The sequence below is a fragment of the Hypomesus nipponensis genome, chromosome 12 (genome assembly GCF_054491055.1).
Source record: "Hypomesus nipponensis isolate SF chromosome 12, ASM5449105v1, whole genome shotgun sequence".
NCBI classification, from domain to species: Eukaryota; Metazoa; Chordata; class Actinopteri; order Osmeriformes; family Osmeridae; genus Hypomesus; species Hypomesus nipponensis.
The window spans coordinates 9467416-9487500 of record NC_140372.1 but is presented as its reverse complement, the minus strand read 5'-3'; the positions used below and the strand labels follow the sequence as shown (position 1 = coordinate 9487500).

The window sequence follows — 20085 nt, the reverse complement described above, 5'->3', positions numbered from 1 at the left end:
ACAGGGGTGAGGGGATCCACACTCCAGACACAGTGTGGTTAGCTGGAGAGCCCTCCTGCTGCTTGCTAGGAGCCAGGTAATGAATCTGTATCTCTGGTCTGGTACACGATGAGGGATTCTGTTCAGTGGATGATTGAGGGTTATTACCGTAGGAAAAGAAGGTGACACTAACGTGTGATGCTCATACATGCGAGAGACCTTACACACACACACACACACAAACACACACACACACACACACACACACATACGATATAGATTTTGTGATGTGAATATGATGAATGTTCCGGTGGCTCATGCGTGTCATTAACATGCTGTTATGCTGTATGTGTGTGAGTGCGCAGTGAGGGTTGGTGTACGTGTGTGTGTATGTAGGGGTGTGTAAGGATGTACCATGACACGCTCCGGAGATAGACCGTTTGCCCCCCCCCCTCCATCCTGTCAAGGTCACCCACACTCCAAAGGGGGGGATGGGGTCTTTCCAGTGCACCTCCCACCTTCCTCCTCCACACGTACCATCTCATGCTTATTTGTTGTTGTTCATCACCCCCCCCCCCCTCCCACTCATCCCACCGAGCTATCCAGCTCAGGGTTGTATCTCCCTCCTTTTCTAACCTGTGATCTTTCCCCTCATCAAGAATCTGTTGATGTATTTATGTTTTTATTTATTGCGTCTCCCTTGCTTACTCTTGCTCCATCTCCCTCTCTCTGCCCTGTCTCTCTCCCTCCGTCTCCCTCTCTCCCCCTCTCTCCCTCCATTCCTCCCCCCCCTCTGTCTCCCTCTGTCCGTCGCCCTCGCCATCTTTCACCTGGCAGCGGCGAGCGACGCAGCTAGTGCTCGCCTCCCTGCAGCGTGCTCTTGCTGCAGCTACTCCGTGGGCGACCTACCGTCGTCGGGGAATATAGTTTGGCGATTGCAACCAGTGGAGTTGTAATTCGCTTTACTCGCGGTTCACACGCCTTCTGGTATCTCTCTGCTGGAGTACGGGGCGCCTGCCTGCCTTCCTCCCTCTCCTCATCCCTCCATCCCTCGTCGCTCTGTTGGCCTCCCACCCACCATGTTGCCTTGGCTGGCGCGTGGCTGCCGTCCCCTGCTGCTTAAACAGGAGAGCGAGCAAGAGATAGACCGAGAGAGGAAGACCGAGAGAGATGGATAGAGAGAGAGGGAGAGAGGAAGACCGAGAGAGATGGATAGAGAGAGAGGGAGAGAGGAAGAGAGAGAGAGAAAGAGAGAGAGAGAGAGAGAGAGAATGGAGAGAGCGTGAGTGTGAATCCAGGATTGATATATCTCTTACGCCACATCTCCATTGACAGGTGGGTCTACCCAACCCTGCCGTCCATCTGTCCGTCCGCCCATCTGCCCGCACCGGTCTTCAGCCAGCAGCCATGGCCGGCCCGGGCTAGGCATATGGAGCTGAGCGAGTGCCCAGTGTACCACTTAACAGAGAACGAGCGGGTCCCAAACATTGTTTACTGGCGAGGCTCCTTGCTGTCCATGTGTGTGTGTGTTGCTAACTGGAGGCACTGGTCCAGAGCTGCCAAGGTGGGCAAGATCTGCTGCACACAAATCAATGAAGTAGATAAAGAAAGTGAGAGAGAGAGAGGGGGGGGGGGCGGGAGAGAGAAGGTTGGGTGGATAGCTGTGGTTTTCTATTTTATCTAACGCTTATCTAGTCACACCAGCTGGGCTTTGAAAAGGGGACATCCAGTTTTTTAGGGAGTGGGGTCATGTTTGGGACACAGCTGCAAAAGTTTAGGATTTTGAAATCCTTTCCATAATGGAAGCCAGTTGTCAGTACCCATATTAAGTCATCATCTGAGCTACAATCACAAGACACTTGGGCTAGGGCGGCTGTCTGCATGTTGATCAGAAGGACGAGCTCACATTAACTATTATGAAGGCAGATAGAGAAATCTGCTAACAAGTAGGCTGCTGAACCCAGTCATTCCCAACTCTGCGAGGACCCTCTGAAAGTTTCAACAAGTTCGCTTATTGATCATGGGTTTCTCCAAACAAGCCCATCGACACAGTCAGCCTCGCTTGCGCCGCCCCGCGCGCTTCCCCCCACTGTGGGAAAAGAACGACTGGTTGATGTAGCTCTTCTTCTGGGTCTTCCGTATTTTATCTTCCTTGCGCTCGCTTAAGCGTTCTCTTCTGGCAGTGGAGGGGGCAGCGCTCAGTCCCAGAGTATCAGGGCCAGCCTTGATCTTGTTTACTTAGTATTCTGTCAATGCTAGGAGGAAGAGGACGCTAGCTCCAGCACCATCCCCTTGCTGCTCTTAGACACTCGAAAGAACTTCCCCCCCCTCTGGTAACTTTTCAAAGGCGCTGTAATGGTCTTTGAAGCTGCCATCAAAAATAAGTGTTTTTTTTTTTTACTTCTCTCTCCTTCTCTTTCTCTTTCTCTTTCTCTTTCTCTTTCTCTTTCTCTTTCTCTTTCTCTTTCTCTTTCTCTTTCTCTTTCTCTTTCTCTTTCTCTCTCTCTCTCTCTCTCTCTCTCTCTCTCTCTCTCTCTCTCTCTCTCTCTCTCTCTCTCTCTCTCTGTCTCTGTCTCTCTCTCCCTGTCTCTCTGACTCCTCAACTTTTTTTGGGTCAGACTGAATGCTGTGAGGGGTTGAAGGACTTCACTCTCTGCCCCCATCCCTGCTCTCTCTTCCTCTCTCTCCTCCTTCAGGGAGCATGAGTTTCAGAGTGGTGTCTCTCTTTGCTGTGTAGGGCTGGTGGTGGTGTCAAGTGGAGATAGGTTTGAGAGAGAGAGATGTAGACAGAGAGAGACGCATCCTGAGCTCCACTGTGTTTTTGATGTATTTGTCTTTCTCTCCATCCCTTTCCCTCTGCCATGCCGAGCTTGGCACAGTGCAGGGTGTGCAAATGCATATCCAGAGAGAGAGAAAGAGAGAGATAGAGAGAGAGAGAGAGAGAGAGAGAGAGAGGGGGAGAGAGAGAGAGAGAGAGAGAGAGAGAGAGAGAGAGAGAGAGAGAGAGAGAGAGAGGGAGAGGGAGAGGGAGAGAGAAAGGGCTCTCGAAGAGGAGAGTGACAGAGAGGAGGAAAGAGAGGAGGGTAGAAGAGAAAGAGAAAGAGAGAGAAGTCTGCACCACGCTGGCAGTGTGTGGCGACTGTGTAAAGATGAGGCCTGTGAGCCGGCGTGTTCCAACAGGCTTGTGGATGTTTGCTATGGGTGGGTGTTTCTTTTTTCATTTATTTATGCCTCGGAGCAGTGTGTACATGTGTGCGGGCGAGTGTGTGCATGTGTTACTGAGTGTGTTACTGAGTGTGTGTGTTTGTGTGTGTGTTACTGAGTGTGTTACTGAGTGTGTGTGTGTGTGTGTGTACGATTGTGCGCGCGTATCTGTGTGTGCTCGTGCGTTAGTGATATTCATTGACTGGCCAGGTAATTGAGCACGTCTTTGATGACGTCCATGCATGTCTTTGGAAACACTGATTAGCTCCATGATAGCTGTTCGATCTGTCGCCTGTCTCCTGCATGGTGCCTCCTCTCTCCGAACCTCTGTCAAGTGTTTCCTGTCTCCTGCATGGTGCCTCCTCTCTCCTATCCTCTGTCAAGTGTTTCCTGTCTCCTGCATGGTGCCTCCTCTCTCCTATCCTCTGTCAATTGTTTCCTGTCTCCTGCATGGTGCCTCCTCTCTCCTATCCTCTGTCAAGTGTTTCCTGTCTCCTGCACGTTGCCTCCTCTCTCCTATCCTCTGTCAAGTGTTTCCTGTCCTCTGCCTCCTCCCTTCTCACATCCCATCATGCTCACTATAGAGAGGTAGGAATCGCTAAGCGCTTTATTTGTTTACCAGCGATGGAGCGAGGGAGCGCTGCTTCTCAGCCATAGAGAGGGCCACAGGCGTGGAATCACAGAGAGCGTTCTGTGAGCTCCACCGAAGAGAGATCTACTCTGAGAAACTGCCCTCGAGGTTCTGGCTGCTCTCAGATGGAGGAGGTGAGGCTAGCGAGAGAGGGTGCGGAGAGCAGGGGGATATAGAGGGTTACCTTTCAAAGCAACAGCATTTCTTTGAGGGCAAATCCGGCACCTCAGGAGGTATAAACGGAGAAGCTGTTTTCTTTGTGGTGGATTGATTTGCTCCTGGTGACAGGTCTGCCTGTGGCTCGGGTGTCACTCTGCGGTCTTGATTGGATGATGTGGTTTTGATAGGAGACGTTTTCTCTCCCTCTCTCTCTCTCTCCCTCCTTTCTTTCTCCCTTCCTCCTTTTTTCTTTTCTTTCTTTCATTCTTTCTTTCTTTTTCTCCGTTTTGCTCTCTCGCTCTCTCCCCCCTCTCTGTTTCTCTCCATCCCTCTCTCTTCCTCCTTCTCTTTCTTTCTTTCTTTCTTTCTGTCTTTCTTCACTTTTGTTGCCTTTCTTTTCTCTCTCTCCGTCCCCATCTCTCCCTCGTTCTTTTGCCCCCTCCCTCTGAATACATGTGAGAAACCTGTTGACATTACCGGTGTGCACATCATGTGCACATCATGAGTGGTGATCTATTCAGCCTCAATGGTGCCACACACGCCCAGAGGAACGTGAGGACGTGGAAGATTCCGGCCCGTGTTTGCATCGTTGAGACCAAGGAGAAGCTTTCCCTGCCAGCGGGCCCTGGATTGCTCTTTTCATGCCAGGGCTGGAGGGTGAAAGACTTACAGGAGAAGGTCAAAGCGGCCATCATGCTCAGATAGAACATGTCGCCCCATAAAACGCCACGGCCGTGTGAGTAAGAGTCAGGTCCGGGCCCTCTCTAAATCTCTGGGCTGTAATGCAGGTTCTGACGGGCCGAGCCGGGCCGGGCCGGGCCGGGCTGTGTCGGGACGGTCCTCGTAAATTGCCCCCCTTCCCCCCCACCCCCCCCTCTCCAGTCCCCCACACATGCTTTATGACAAGAGAATCGGGCCACTAAATGAAAGGAGAGGAGAGGCTCGTAAATTGTCACGGCAAAGGGGATACAGCAAAAAGAGAAGGTGGGGGGGGGGCGGGGTAAAAGGGGCCCGGTTGTTGCAAAGACAAGTGAAGTTTGACGGTGAAAGGAGAGAAAGAGGAGAGCCGCAGAGACAGAGGGCACGGTGAACGAGAGGCTGTTTGCATCGACTGCCTCAGACAGGAGGCTGTTTGCACCGACTGCCTCAGACAGGAGGCTGTTTGCACCGACTGCCTTAAGGCAGGAGGCTGTTTGCACCGACTGCCTCAGACAGGAGGCTGTTTGCACCGACTGCCTCAGACAGGAGGCTGTGCTTCACACGCTGTGGGACAGGAAGAGAAGGGCTGTATGACTACATTTAACATTTACATTTAGTCATTTAGCAGACGCTCTTATCCAGAGCGACTTACAGTAAATACAGGGACATTGACGAGGCAAGTAGGGTGAAGTGCCTTGCCCAAGGACACAACATCATTTGGCACGGCCCGGAATCGAACTGTTGACCTTCAGATTACTAGCCCGATTCCCTATCCGCTCAGCCACCTGACTCCCGACTAGGAACTAGATAGAACGGTTGTGTGTATTCATGAAGGTTCTTTCTTCTTTGGAGATTGATGGGAAATCCAAGGTGGGTGAAAAACCCCTCTCTGTTCACACGTTTATCGTGCGGGTGTGTGTGCGCACGAGCGTATGTGTGTGTGTGTGTGAGTGCGTCTGTGTGTTTCTACCTCAGCGGTTTTTGTAGGGAGCGTGTGCAGTAATGAATGGAGCGGTTGATCCTGGTGCTTAATGTGTGGAACGGTCTGGGATTAGCTGCTGCAGGCCCCAGGGGACAGAGACATCAGCAGGTACAATACTCACTAATCCACTCTGCCCAGGGCCACGTCCTCATCACTCTCTCCATCTCTCTATCTCCTGCCCTCCATCTTTCCCTCCCTCCTCCGGTTGTGCCTCTCTACGGCTCCTGTCCTTTCTCTCAAAACGTTTGTTTTCTCGCTTTCTCTGGTCTGCCCTACCTTTCTTTTGCCTCACCTCTCGCACTCTCCCTCCAATGCAATTCATCATGCTCGTTTGATTCAGCCATGTTCCCTTTCTCACGTCTATCGTTCCATCTCCACCCCGACGTTCCAGATCTCGAACGTCAGGTCGCCTTAGTCAGGAATGCCTATGTACATTGTGTGTGCGTGCGTGTGTTTGCCCGTCCTGCATATGCCTCACGTCCCCACCTTGTCCGGTTGGAAGTGTAAACAACCAATGAGGAGAGAGACCTACAGCAGCCATGTGTCTGAAAGGGAGTCTGACATAGCTGTCAGTGTCGGCTGATGTCTTCGAAAACCAACCAGACTGTGTGCATCTCCACTCCCCGCGATGCTCTAAAGACAGGCACAGTGCCGTGGGCCTCATAGAGAGAGCTTCTTCATTAGTGTCATGTTTCTTTACGTCCATCACAGACGTTTCGTGGCACGTTTGGCGCCCAACTGGGTCATTTGAATTGACTTAGCAGATGGAGGAGGTTGACGTGTACATGTATGAAACACACACACACATGCATACATAGACACAATCCTCTCAGGGCTTCGTAGGCACTCTTTCTCACACACACACACACACACACGCACGCAAGCACACACAAACGCACACAAGCACACACATACACAATCACGTCCACACACACGCGCGTGCAGACAGGCGCTCTCTTGGGGCTGTACAGGGTAATAATGCAAAGCACCTCTAGCAGGGTAATTAAACAGCACATCTGTGCCCGGCACATCTGGAGCAGGTGCCCATGTGCCTCAGCCTGCGCCCCCTCCTCGTGACTCACCTACCAAACAACAACAAGGACACACACCCTCCCAGCTGACTTTGGCCCACAAAACTCTGCCCTCGACAAAGTGAAACATCCCGAACCTCCGAATGAAGGAATGTAACCCATGAATGTGTTCATTTTGGGGTGGAACGTTATTGCGGTTCTCCATCTGCACCGATGTGTCTGGGTCTCATGTTTACAGTCATTCAAGGCTGGACCGTTTAGGGAATAAAGTACCATGAGATGTATTACCCTCCTATCATTGCTCACCATTGTTGATTTTTTCCTCGTGTGAAAATGCAATGTCAGTTTGACATCCTGTGATGGTGCTTGTGATGTGTGGGTGGTTGTGGTTAATTTGCGGTCACCGGCCCTGAACTGCTCCCAGAGTGTTGCCCCTTAGGCTGGGGACACTGTCAGGAGCAGATGATTGGTCGATCAAACCCCAATTATCTACAGGCCCCCAGAGCCCAGAGGGGACAGGGTCATGTGACCAGGAGAGGTCCAATGTCTGACTCTCCATCAGGACCTGTCAGCTGGTCCAGGCAGCAACGTCAATGAGATGGCCCCCGCTAACACAAACACTTCAACACACTGCACACACACACACACACACACACATGCTCATTTACACATGTGCATGCTCAAGCAAGCATGTACAAACACACCCAGCCACACACAGACAAATACACGTACACAAACACACAGACAAACACACACCGTTTGCCCCCTGTCCTCCTTATGAGTCCCCAAGGAGGCCTTGACAGTTCTGCCCAGAGCTCACGATCCATCTCAGGGAACCAGAAACACCCAGAGCAATTACTTCTTCCTGCTGACTGCACCTGCACAACATAATTGAGAGGGCTACTGGGGCTTTTGTCACTTAAGGTAAAGATGTAAAGAGAAAATGTGTTTCGGCTAAGCCGGAGAACTGCTGTGCTGAGCTATTGCCGCGCAGAAAGGTGTGTGTGTGTATGTGTGTGTGTTTAGTAGATGTTTGCTGAAGGACAGAATCTGACCCCTGGATATAGTATACAGTCCAAGTAATGGCTTTGCTTCCTCTCTATTGACAGTGACTTCAGATATCTAAGCAAAGGAATCTTGGCTATGATAGAGTCTGCTACAGTAGGTATACCAGCAGGAGTAGTAGTTTGGCTGAAACAGTAGTGGTGCTGTCAGAACCAGTTGAAATGTGCTGGACTGGATCAAAAGCATGCAGACTGGGTTCTTCCGAGGGCTGTAACCTCAGGACTGTAGAGATCTCTGGTGCCCCAACCTGCTAGGGACCTCCTCGGTGTCCTCTCTGCTCTCCACCAGGCTACCGACGTTGCACAGCTGCCTACTGTTCTCCATACTACAGTCCTTAGGGCAACATTAGCATCAGGGTGCACTCCTGAGGTTTATTTCCCTTCCTGATTCCAAATACATGCACGCCCCCACACCCACACACACACATGCATTTACGCACACACACACACACACACACACAGTGTTCCCCTGGCCCTCACACTCCTGCCCCGGGCCGTGCCAATGCACCTGTCAGCCTCTGATGTGAAGTGTGTGTGTGTGTGTGTGTATACTCTTCATTGGGCTCGCTCCTGTTGGAGGGGCCGCTGTCAATCAAAGATGCACATCCTCTGACTTGATGCTATCATATTCAGCCTGCTTGAGTATCCTTTTGCTGCTGCATGTGCGTGTGTGTGTGTGTGTCTGTATATTTCAACCTGGTGAAACCCTTGAAGGACACTGTCCTCGTTGCCAGGTTTTCCTGCATGGGAGACATGTGTCGAGCCTCAGGTACAACCACAGCTCGGAGGAAACCTGCAAAAGGTGCACGTGTGATCGATCTCTGCGCCCCCTTTTATCTGTCTCTGTCTCCCTCTCCGTTGGTCCCCTTCTCTCTCCATTACTCTCTCCTTTTCTTTGTTTCATCACTACAGATAAGAAAAGACAGGGAAGGGTGAGAATGAAAGGGAGAGAGTGAGAGAGAGAGAGAGAGAGAGAGAGAGAGAGAGAGAGAGAGAGAGAGAGAGAGAGAGAGAGAGAGAGAGAGAGAGAGAGAGAGGGAGGGAGGGAGGGAGGGGGGAGGAGAGAGAGAGAGAGAGAGAGAGAGAGAGAGAGAGAGAGAGAGAGAGAGAGAGAGAGAGAGAGAGAGGGAGAGAGAGAGAGAGGGGGGATTCCAATAGTGTTGAGGCAGGGATGATGAGAGAAAGCGAAAGGGGCTCGTTCGGGGGCTAAAAGAGGGGGCTCAAACTCTCAACCTCCATGATCTCATAGATGGATCTAGAACCTTCTGGATATAATTATTTTGGTGTGCTGAAACCGCGAGCCCTGCTGCATGCACCTGTATCAGCATTGCCCTGCATGCTTTCCAAGTGTGATTAGCAATGTTGCTAACAAGGGGTCTGTGCACCATTCATGTGTGTTAGCATTTGTGCAGCCATGATAGCGTAGTCCTCTCTGTCTGCCATGCCTCAGCTGTGCTGGCCTCTATGGGGTTAGCCGGTTAGTCCAAGTGAGACACTAATGCATTTTCATGTACATGTCCTCTCCTCCACCCTCCACTCTTTTTCTCTCCTCTCCTCTTCTCTCTTCTCCTCTCTCCTCCTGTCCTCTCAGCAAGAGTGTGCATCTGTCCTCAGCTTTCTGGACCCCCTCCCCCTCTTTTTTTCTCTGTCTCGCCGCCATATTCTGACTGCTCTCTCCATCTCCGCCCCCCTCCCCATCCACACCTCCTCACATCCTTCTCCACCCCTTAAGCTTTTCAGCATGGCTCCTAAACTCCTTTCATACTGTTCGTCCCTCTCTCATCCATCTCCCCCCCTTCTCTCTCCCTCTGCCCCTCCCTTCCCCTCCCTCCCCTCCACAGCCCACCTGTGAAAATGAGTGACTCTATTTTTACCCCTCCTCTCCTCCCTCCTCTCCTCCCAGCTGTCATCCTCTACTTGTGAAGACAGTGCTTCAGCCCAGCGTCACCCTCTGTATCTAGGACAGACCCACTGTAAGAAATACTAAACATTCATGTTTGCCCTGTCTCCTCAAAGACCCGACAGAGAGAGAGAGAGAGCGCTTCTGCAAGGAGTTTGAGCTGATTTCACTTCAAGAGCAGTGTCCATCTTAGGAAATGTCCGGGCCTTCATTCGACTCTCACATCCTGTATTGAAGTAGCCTTTTAACCAGCGATGGCTTTACATCGTCATTGGAGACGTGTGTTCTTATTCAGTTTTCCCCTCTTTTGCTGTGGCTTCGGAGGCAATTAAGTTCGGTCTTTGAGGCTCAGCTTTCAAGCTAAAAGGGATGGAAGAGGGAGAATGATCGAGCGAGCGAGGGCAGACCAGTGAAAGTATGTAGATGTAGTGGGAGGAAAACAAAGAGCTCAATGTGACTTTTACAACATTATTAGCATTGTCACATTCCTTTGAACTTTGTCTACTCTTCTGCTTGTGTGTGTGTGTGTGTGTGTCTGTCTATCTGTCTGTGTGTGTGTGTGTGTGTGCTCTTATGCTCATATAAACATACTCATTTGAGGCTCCAAACATGCACACACAGTCCAGTGTGGATATGGTGCGAGAGGGAAAGGGACCAGTATTGGGATGATGTCATTACTCATGAGCCACTGACTTCATTATTGCCTGTGAGCAATAATCCTCCATCAGTTAGCGTGCTAGTGCCGCCACGCTAATTCATTTCATTTCATAATTATCGATTTTGTGCGCCGTCCAGCCATAAAGGTCAGGCCCAGTTTAAGCTCACCTACAGGCTGTGGACTGAAAGACAGAACCACATGGGAAGGGGGGGGGAGGACCTGGGAATCACAGACTTCTTACAGAGAGGATAGCAAACACACTGATTAAACTGTGTGTCTGACACACACACACACCCTTGCAGACAGTGCACACACAGAGACACAGACATGGAGTGAAGAGCACAAGGGGGAGCACATATCTTTAGAAACATATATTTAGGCACAGACATTTGCAGTTGTACTGGAACACACACACACACACACTCACAGACCAGTCCAGAGGTTGGTATTGGGATGGCTGTGGTGGAACAGGCAATAGTGGTGTGGTTGCTTCTCTTAGCGGGCCTTCCTTGTGTGTGTGTGTTTGTGTGTGTGTTGGTGTGTGTGCGTGTGTGTGTGTGTGTGTGTGTGTGTGTGTGTGTGTATGTGTGAGAGTGGCCTGTGGTCTGGGGGTCTGGGATGCAGCAGTGTTGGGGCATCAGTTTGGGGAAGCCGGTTTCCATTTGAAGCAGCATGTGGAGGGGGTTTGGAGAGAGTCCTGGAGTGGAGGGTGTGTGTGTGTGTGGGGGGGACTGTAGTGTCAGTTGGGATTTGTGGAGCAGAGCTCGACTTAAGCCTGGAGAAGGGGTTAAGGCACACCAGTACTACTGGCAGGCACAAAGTCTGTCACACACCCACACGCACAACACAAGTCTACTCTTACCCAGTAACTCCCTTCCAGTTTAGTAACTCTACAAAAAACTCTTCTGAACCAACACTAGACCACGTGACTAAAACCCTCTCCGTTCAAGACAAAATTGGACGCGTCTGGAGCCGATATTTCCCTCCACAGGCACACACACACGCTCTGAACGCACACTGCATGCACACTCACTGACTCATCAAACAACATCGTCACAAAAGCTTCATCCACGTTGATGCTTCGAAATGATCGGGCCTTTTTTTAATAAGGCTATGGATCGGCTTCAGGACTGGGACTCCCGACGGTGTTGATTATATCGAAAGCCTGTTGTTTTATATCCTCTAAATGTCAGATTTCTGCTATTTACATCCCTCACGTCGGCGCACAGGCAAATGGTTATCGATTCAAGCGATGATAAATGGAGCGGCCGCATCGAATTAAAAAACAAAAGTGAGGGAGAACGCGAAAGAATGAGATTGGCAACAAGAGTCAGGGAGGTGGAGAGCGAGCGAGCGAGAGCGAGCGAGAGAGTGCAGATGGCAGCTGACTGGCACCTTCAGCTCTGCCCTGCAATAACACATTCCCACGATGCACCGAGTCTGAGGTCGTCAGACTCAAGTGTTCATTTGCGTTTCGGCTGCTCGCTACGTTGAGCGGAGATGGATGTCTGCTATTGAGACCGTCGCTATTTCTCTGATGTGTCTGTGTATGTGTCTGTCTGTGCAAGTGTGTGTGTGTGTGTGTGTATTTGGCCGAGGCACGATCAACATGCTTCTAATGTGGCTGCTCCCCAAAGGTTGTAACATACTTGGCTGAATGACAGAGAATAAATTACCTTGTTATGGCCCCTTGTGTACATGTGGTATGTGTGAGTGTGTGCGTGCACTTGATACTGAACTGTGCATGGAATTCCTGAGTAAGGGAATTCATAAAACTGCATAAAATACTATAAAAGTGCCAACACACGCACACATACACATGCACACGCTGATGCACAGAACACACAAACCAAAGGAGCAGTCTTTCAGCAGACAGAATATTGAATAGAAACATCTCCTGCTCCGGCTTAAATGTTCTAGAACCCTCCCTCTTAATGATATCGCCCATATGCTCCATACTAATGTTCTCCCCTAACCACACTCTCTCTTTCTCTCTTTCTCTCTGCCCCCCCATCACCCTCTCTCTGTCTGTCTCTGTCTCTCTATCTCTCTTTCTCTCTGTCTCTGTCTCTGTCTCTGTGTCTGTCTGTCTGTCTCTCTCTCTCTCTTTCTCTGTCACCCCCTTCACCTGTCCATCTCTCTCTCTCTCTCTCTCTCTCTCTCTCTCTCTCTCTCTCTCTCTCTCTCTCTCTCTCTCTCTCTCTCTCTCTCTCTCTCTCTCTCTCTCTCTCTCTCTCTCTCTCTCTTTCTCCATCTTTCTCCCTGTCCCTCTGCAATCAGAGACAGCTCCCTGGTCTCCCTGCTACATTAACCGCCAGCCTCATTTACCCCCAAAGAGAAGCCACCGGCTGGAAATTGGCTGGGACGAGTCATTAAACACTACCCCCAGCCCTCCTCCACCACCACCTCCCACCCCCCAACACGTCCCTTAATCCCTGTGACCCCCTCCCCCCCGCCTGTGTGTCGTGCCGTCGCCCACAGAGAAATGATTGGCTTGTTTCATGTGTGTGTGTTTTTGTGTGTGAGGGGGGAGGGTGGGGGGCATGTGTGTGTGTGCATGGATATGTCATTTTGTGTGCGGTAGTGTGTGTTTGTGTGTCATTTAGTGTGCAGTAATGTGTGTTTGTGTGTCATTTTGTGTGCAGTAATGTGTGTTTTCTGTGTTATATTGTGTGCAGTAGTGTGTGTGTGAGTACAAAGAGGACAGAGAGTGTGTGCACCGTACAATATATGTGTCACAGTGTAAATCATCCAGCATGTCGAGGTAATTGATGATGACTGTTAAACTATGAGATTAAGATGCATGGGGAGGCCTGGGAGGAGGGAGAGCACCGGGGGGGGGGGGGGGGGGGGCGGTGAGCGGTCAGTCAAGGAAGGTGGGTTGTCCCACCAGCAGCACAGCTGACTCTGTCAGCAGGGGCTTATAGACACAGAGACAGGATGAGCGGACTGATTCCAGGCTAGAGAAGAAAACTAACCCCACTGATGTGGGCGTTATCTGTCGCTTTTTTGAAGGTGTGTAGGTGTTACACACACGCGCCAAAGGACAGTGTGTGTGTGTTTGTGTGCGTATGATGTTTTGCAAAGTGAGCAGGTAGGTGTCCGTGAAGGACACCAGGAGTTGGGAAAGTGTGTGTGTGTGTGTGTAGGTGTGAGTGAAAGTCTGTTGTTCACAAAAAGGCCATTAGTAAGTTGGTTGACACAGGAAACGTTTGAACTTAACATTGACAGAATACATCTCATTAGCAGTGTAGATACTGAGTGTGGAGAAGAATGAACATACAAACTAGTTAGGAGTCATACATTGTCTATTCGCTATAAACCGCTTCACTCCCTCAATGAGTCCTACATAAAAGAGGCTGACAGAAATTGCCGGGGAACAGGCTTGGCTAGAGGAGTAAGGGTTGTTGAAATGACTACTCGCTTCTAATCCTTCCTGTTGTATAGTGAATAATTATTGTTGAGTAGTCACACATTCTCTCCAGTAGTCCCCGCACAGCCCTTTACCTGCCTGTGTGCCAGATTGTGAAGAGCCAGTTTCCGCTCCTCTCCTGTCCTGTTGTCTTGTCCACTCTACTCTACTCACCGTCTTGTCTTCTCCTCATCTCCCCTCCTCTCCTCTCCCGTCCCCTCCACTTCCCTCCTCGGCACACGCGTTCAACCATTACGACTGCTCTGCTCTTAAAGCCTTTTACAGTCGTACTCTCATAAACCCGATAGTGACTCTGTACAGGTCAACAGGGGCCTCTACATAAGTGAACCGGCCACATCTTTTTCCACTTAATGGGGGAAAAAAAGTCTACTTCGTGGTGAATGGGATTATGGGATGTGCATTGAAGGACACGGGGGGGGGGGGGGGGGGGGTCGACCCTGGGGGGAGAACAGGGGTAACAGAGGAGAAGAGGGTTAGTTTCCACTACCGTGCAACAGCAAGCAAAGATGTATAGCCCTAAGCACTGTTATACTGTAACTGTTGTCCCAGCTGCAAGTAACCTCTTGAAAGAATTAAGTTGTAATTCAATTCTTGGGTCTTGGAATCAACATGACCGCAAAGCTAATGTGATATTCTGCTACAGAAAGAATAAAAAAGGGGTATCTTTAAATCTTCTAATGTTGCTCTTTTTGAATTGGAGTGAGACCCCCAAAAAGGCCATTTGCTGTTGTTTTCTGGACATGGGACCTGTATTACTGTAATTTGTTCATCACATTTGCTGTCATTAAGTCACCATATCAATACAGTAAGTAATAAAGACTCCCTCATCAAAGTGAATAGGAGAACAGTGTTGTAGAGCATTGTACTAGTGGGGCCTGCCTCGGCACTGGATTGCTGAGAGGACAGAATTCCCTGGCAGAAATCAATGTGTCTGCCAAGGGCTTTCTCTCTCTCTCACTCACTCTCTCTCTCTCTCTCTCTCTCTCTCTCTCTCTCTCTCTCTCTCTCTCTCTCTCTCTCTCTCTCTCTCTCTCTCTCTCTCTAACTGTTTCTCTTGCTCTCTGTTTTTCTCTCTATTTCTGTCATTCTTTCTTTCTGTCTTCCTTGTGTCTCATGTCTCTCCATCTCTTTCTCCCTGGAACAAATTAGTTCTTAAGGGAGGCCGGCTCAGTCAGGACTGTGACATGGCTGGAGATAGTCTTCTATTGTCCCCACTGGCAGCCTCTCTGCTGAGCCCGTCAGACGTGCCCTTCCTTCCCCTCCACATGGCGCACTGACCCAAGAGAGGCAACGTCTCACTCTTTACACTGTCACCCCCTGCCTGCAAGGGAGACATGGGGGGGAGAGTACCTATCTAGACACTGCCATGATGGCACTTTGAATACAACACCACAGTGAAGCATGACAGAAGGAACACCTAGCAGATGTAGTTCCATTCATAGAATAACAAGATGTTTCTGGTGTCTTTCTTCTTGTTTCTATTTCCTCTCTGCTGTTTTTTTAATCAATCACCCTTAGGATATGTAGTGGAACTATTGACACCCACTCGCATTGTTGGGTAGTTGACGTAATACAAAAACATGAACATTGAAGGACAGAAATAAAGATAGAAGGAGATTGTTATTCGTTCCAGTAGTGCATTAATGTTACCTCGGGAGAAGGACGGTGTGTGTGATTGTAGGAATATTTAGTGTACCAACAACGGTGTTTCCACTTGACCTGCTATGTGGACATTTGACTGTGTGTGTGTGTGTGTATATCTTTGTTTCAGTGTATACATGCACATGCACAGTACATGTCTAAGGCTGAAGGAGAGGCTGACACACACACACACCTTAGTACCCCTCCAGTGACTCCCCTCGTCACAGAGGGTTGGGCATTCAGTGGCAGCTGACTGAGCATATGGTCAAAGTGTGGGCCAGGGGGTTGGGGGGTATGTGTGTGTGAGGGGGGGTGGTATGTGTGTGTGTGTGTGTGGGGGGGGGGGGGGTGTAGAAGCTGCTTGACGGGCGTAACATCGGTTGACCTAATTACATGTCAGGTGCATGACTGGCTTGGAATGGGAAGGTTGTCTCCCCCCTCCCCCGCTCCCTCCCAGCTACCCAGGACAGACAGATGCGGATGGGCTTGATAAGGAGGCGGGGTACTACCACCCCGATGAAGCTCCAGCCCGTTCTCTCGCGACTTCACCTCCCTATTGACCAGACGAGCCGCTGTCACCAGCGAGGCGTTGGCAGCGCGTGGCGCTGCGCCGCAGAGTGATTGTGGTGGATTTCCTCCGCACAGGGACAGGCGTCCTCTAATACCCCCAAAGAAATGTCCTCTCTGGGGCAATCTGAAAGTGAAACCTTCTCGAAAGGTCATTGAACCTGATTTGAATATCTTTCATTAAATGGCGCTGCAAAGCCAGATTCCAGTCTGTAGGTCAGTGCCTTTGAGAAATAATTCCCCTCAAGTGTTCACGGCTCTGTCGTTGTCAAGGGTCAGGTTGGCCTCTCTTAACTGCTCTTTCAATAACTTCTATAATCTCTCGGCGTCCCCCCCCCCCCCCACCCCCTCTCCCACTCTGCCTCTCTGTCTATCCTTTCCGCCATCTTTCTGTCCCTTCTTGTAATTTCTCTCTCTCTCTCTCTCTCTCTCTCTCTCTCTCTCTCTCTCTCTCTCTCTCTCTCTCTCTCTCTCTCTCTCTCTCTCTCTCTCTCTCTCTGTCTCTCTCTGTCTCTCTCTCTCTCTCTCTCTCTCTGTCTGCCGCCACCCACTCACTTTCTTCCGCTTTCCTTCTCTCTAGTTTGTCCGGGGACGGAGAACAAACTGAGCACCTTATCGGACCTGGACCAGCAGTACCGGACCCTGCGTAAGCTCTACGAGAACTGTGAAGTGGTCATGGGAAACCTGGAGATCACCAGTATTGACCGCAACCGTAACCTCTCCTTCCTCAAGGTCAGTGTGAAGGTGGCTTCAGCCTAAAGTCATGCTCCCTCCCCCCATGGGCTAATGGTAGATGTTTTTTTTTAATCAAACTTCAAATGACTAAATCCCTTTCCCAAGCCACATTAAGTATTTTGATCATAAAAATTATTGAGTCGGAATGAGTCAAGTATGAATCTCCTCATTGGTTAATTTAAATGTAGACCTGTATATATATATTTGTCAATCTCATCAGAACCAGTCAGATTAAATATACATGAGAATGTATTATGAAGTCATCAATAATTTACGAATTACCTGTCCATGTTTTGGATAAATTGATTGATAGCTACTTTATTCATCACCTTAGGGAAATTGCGTAATTACAGTAGCTACCCATGAAGTGTATTATCTATTCATAGACTGTCATTGAGACAGAAGCTGCATGCATGGACAAATATGCTCTGGTCAGCAACTTCCCTCAGATTACATTTCAACCATATACCAACCTCTGATTGGGTCAGAAAAGTAGTGTGTGTGTGTGTGGGGGGGGGGGTGAGAGGACGCCCCCACAAACCCAGTTCTGCGTCCACAACGCTGTAATGGAACACAGCGATTCACACCACCATCCTCGGAAAGGCAGCAAAGTTCCCTTTGTGTCTTTGTGGGTACCCCCCCCCCCATACCCCCCACCCCCATACCCCCCCCCCCTCCTCCCCCAGCGCCCATGTTGTTTAATGATCTGAGGTGTGCACTAATTACCGCGCCGGGAGCTCGAAAATGAAAACCATAAACAGTCCCATCAGGCATTGCATCATTAGCGCAACAATTAGGCATCTGGGGGATTGATAAGGGATATGTGTAGGTATCCCGTTGCCATGGCGAGGGCTGTCTTTATTGTGCTACGTGTGTCCCTGGGATCTAACGAGGCTAATGCTATCTCATTGTGGCGTTAAATTGTTCTGACCCGACACATTTGACACCGTGGCCAATGAAATAGCAGAAGAAAGATCATGTCAGCAGCTCCCAGAATACCCCCCATAGAGCTGCACCCAGTTTGGAGAACAAGTGAAGGATCGTGTTTCTTCATGTATTTCTCTATAAAGTCGATTGTTGGACAAAAAATGCTAGCTGAGCCAGGGGTAGAGAGGGCGCCAAGAGAGGTGAGGAGAAGGTCATCAGCTGGTTGACTGCTAAGTCAATAGTGCTTTCCTTATAGTTTATGGATGGACAACCATGGGCCTGCCAGCCCTGATTAGCAGGCTAATCAGAAGAGAACTTGTGTTTACCGTCTATCATGCAAAGTTCAAAAAGGAGGGTGAGAGAAATGATTCATCGCCAGTTCTAAAAGTTTTGCTCTCATCACCATCTTTTGAAATCAAGGGTGGAGCCAGGATTCAATGGACCTCAGTGGCTTAGTAATTGTGGGAGATGGAGTCTCTCTAATTAGTGCTGTCAATCACTATCTATCACATATATGGTGCTGTACTGCATGTCTGTCATTAAGCTGAATCCACCATCTCATTTGGACTATTAGAACTACTGTACTGTAGTTGCCTTGTAAGTGAAGTTTTTCATTTGTTATGTGGAACGTCTTTTTTAATTAATCATTTTGAAGGCAGTTGTGTTCTGAAAGCCACAGGCAAACCCCACTTCTCACTTTATAATATAAATTCACCCGTTACACACATGCACTGATAGTGAAAAATCGGAATTTCCAGTAAGTGAGTGAACAGCTTTCTCTGTCTTCATATTCTGTCCCACAAAGGGCAGAATAAAAACCTGCACAGTACAGAAACATCAATGCCCTTAATTCATCTGGGATTTGTGAAACATCAGCTCAGTGTACAGTGTGTGGTGTTCCACTGGTGTGCTCTAATCACACACATTATTCTCATGCCAGACTTCTTGTGCTCTCCTGATATCCTGTGAAGATGAGACCCCCAGTTCAGGGTCCGGAGAGGGGCAGTGAAGGGTCAGTCACAGCACATATGCTGACCAGTTGGTGATGAAGAGGCATGTTTACTGTTTCAACAAGGAGGCCTCACAGAAGCCCCTGTCTGATCAGCTGGGTGCCCTGCAGACACACACACACAGTCAAGCATACACACAGTCAGATCAACACATACAAGAACACAAACACTTTGCTGTCAGATACTGCAGACACACATACACATACACACACACACACACACACACTGTGTAACTGGGGCTTCTTGTCTTTGTGGAGGCGGCGGTTGTGTTTCCTTTTGCTCTGTGATGGCCGGAGGGCATCCATTAGCGCAGGCGTGGCCTCATAAAGACGGAGCTGCAGGCTGGGGGAGGAACCGCTACAAACACCTGCTGCGGCTCATGATTGATCCTCACTGCTCCCCTCAAAGACAACAGCCAGGCAGAGGAGGGGAGGAGAGAGGAGGGGTGAGGAGGCAAGGGGAGGGGAGATTGCACTAATGTGACAGGCAGAAATAATTTCTGCTCTGCCTTTAAGAACGAAGATCTAATGTGAGTGAGTGCATATGTGTGTGAGAGTTGGGAAAGAGACAGCGAGAGAAAGAAAGAAACAAAGAGAGAAAGAGAGAGAGAGAGAGAGAGAGAGAGAGAGAGAGAGAGAGAGAGAGAAGGCAGAGGAGTGGGTAGTTTTGCCTGGTGTGGTCTTGACAGGTAAATGGATGGCCATGCTGTCCCCCCGGTCCAAGTCAAGCTTTCAACAGAAGCTATCCTTCACTCACCGGTTTCCACACACAGCACCATGCCTCCCTCCATTTTCCCAGGGCTAATGCTTCAAGAGTGACTCTAATGACAGCCATAATGTCCACCCAGCATGGGTGCTCCGTCATTACCTTAGAGCAGCTCTAGAAACGCACCAGTAGGTGGCGCTACACAACATCTTCAACAGCCCTCATTCCCTTGTCCTTCTTTTGTTGAGCTGGAGAGGTTCATACATTCGCAGGCACCACCATCGATCAAAACAAAAAACTGCGAGTTGGTTGTACTGGCCGTTCTTTATTGTCTATTTTGAGTCAGGTTGAAGTTCCATAGCCTGCTCTTTCCAGCCCTGCTCGAGCGACGCATCTCCCTGACAGTGAAGTGACAGAGCCAGGACAAGTGGTCGGCCAGCCCCGAGCTACCTAATGATGTCACCCAGCCTGACGGACTCTTCATTAAAGGCCGATCAATCTGGCAGGAAGCGTACTCCGCTGTAGGCCCCCGGCACACTGCCAAAACGACCTGTGACTGGGGGCAGAGGAACACACACGCACGCTGACACACGCACAAACGCAAGTGAACCAAAACACGGATGCTCGCACACCACATACCGAATGTACAATGTACACATGCATGAGCATTCCAATAAATGCAAAACATGTTCATCTCATTTTCTTTTGTCTGACTTCCTGAAACTTCAGGTTTGGGGGCCAAGAGGGTGTGGAGAAAAGG

At 49.8% G+C, this 20085-nt stretch overlaps 1 protein-coding gene across 1 annotated transcript in view; it reads left to right on the top strand.

The window, feature by feature from the left end:
• Positions 1-20085, top strand: part of LOC146260992 (receptor tyrosine-protein kinase erbB-4-like) — a 144021-nt gene that overhangs the window by 51340 nt on the left and 72596 nt on the right. Inside the window, 1 exon segment of the mRNA XM_084667462.1 lies at positions 16529-16680. Coding sequence (XP_084523588.1) covers positions 16529-16680 — 152 coding nt within the window.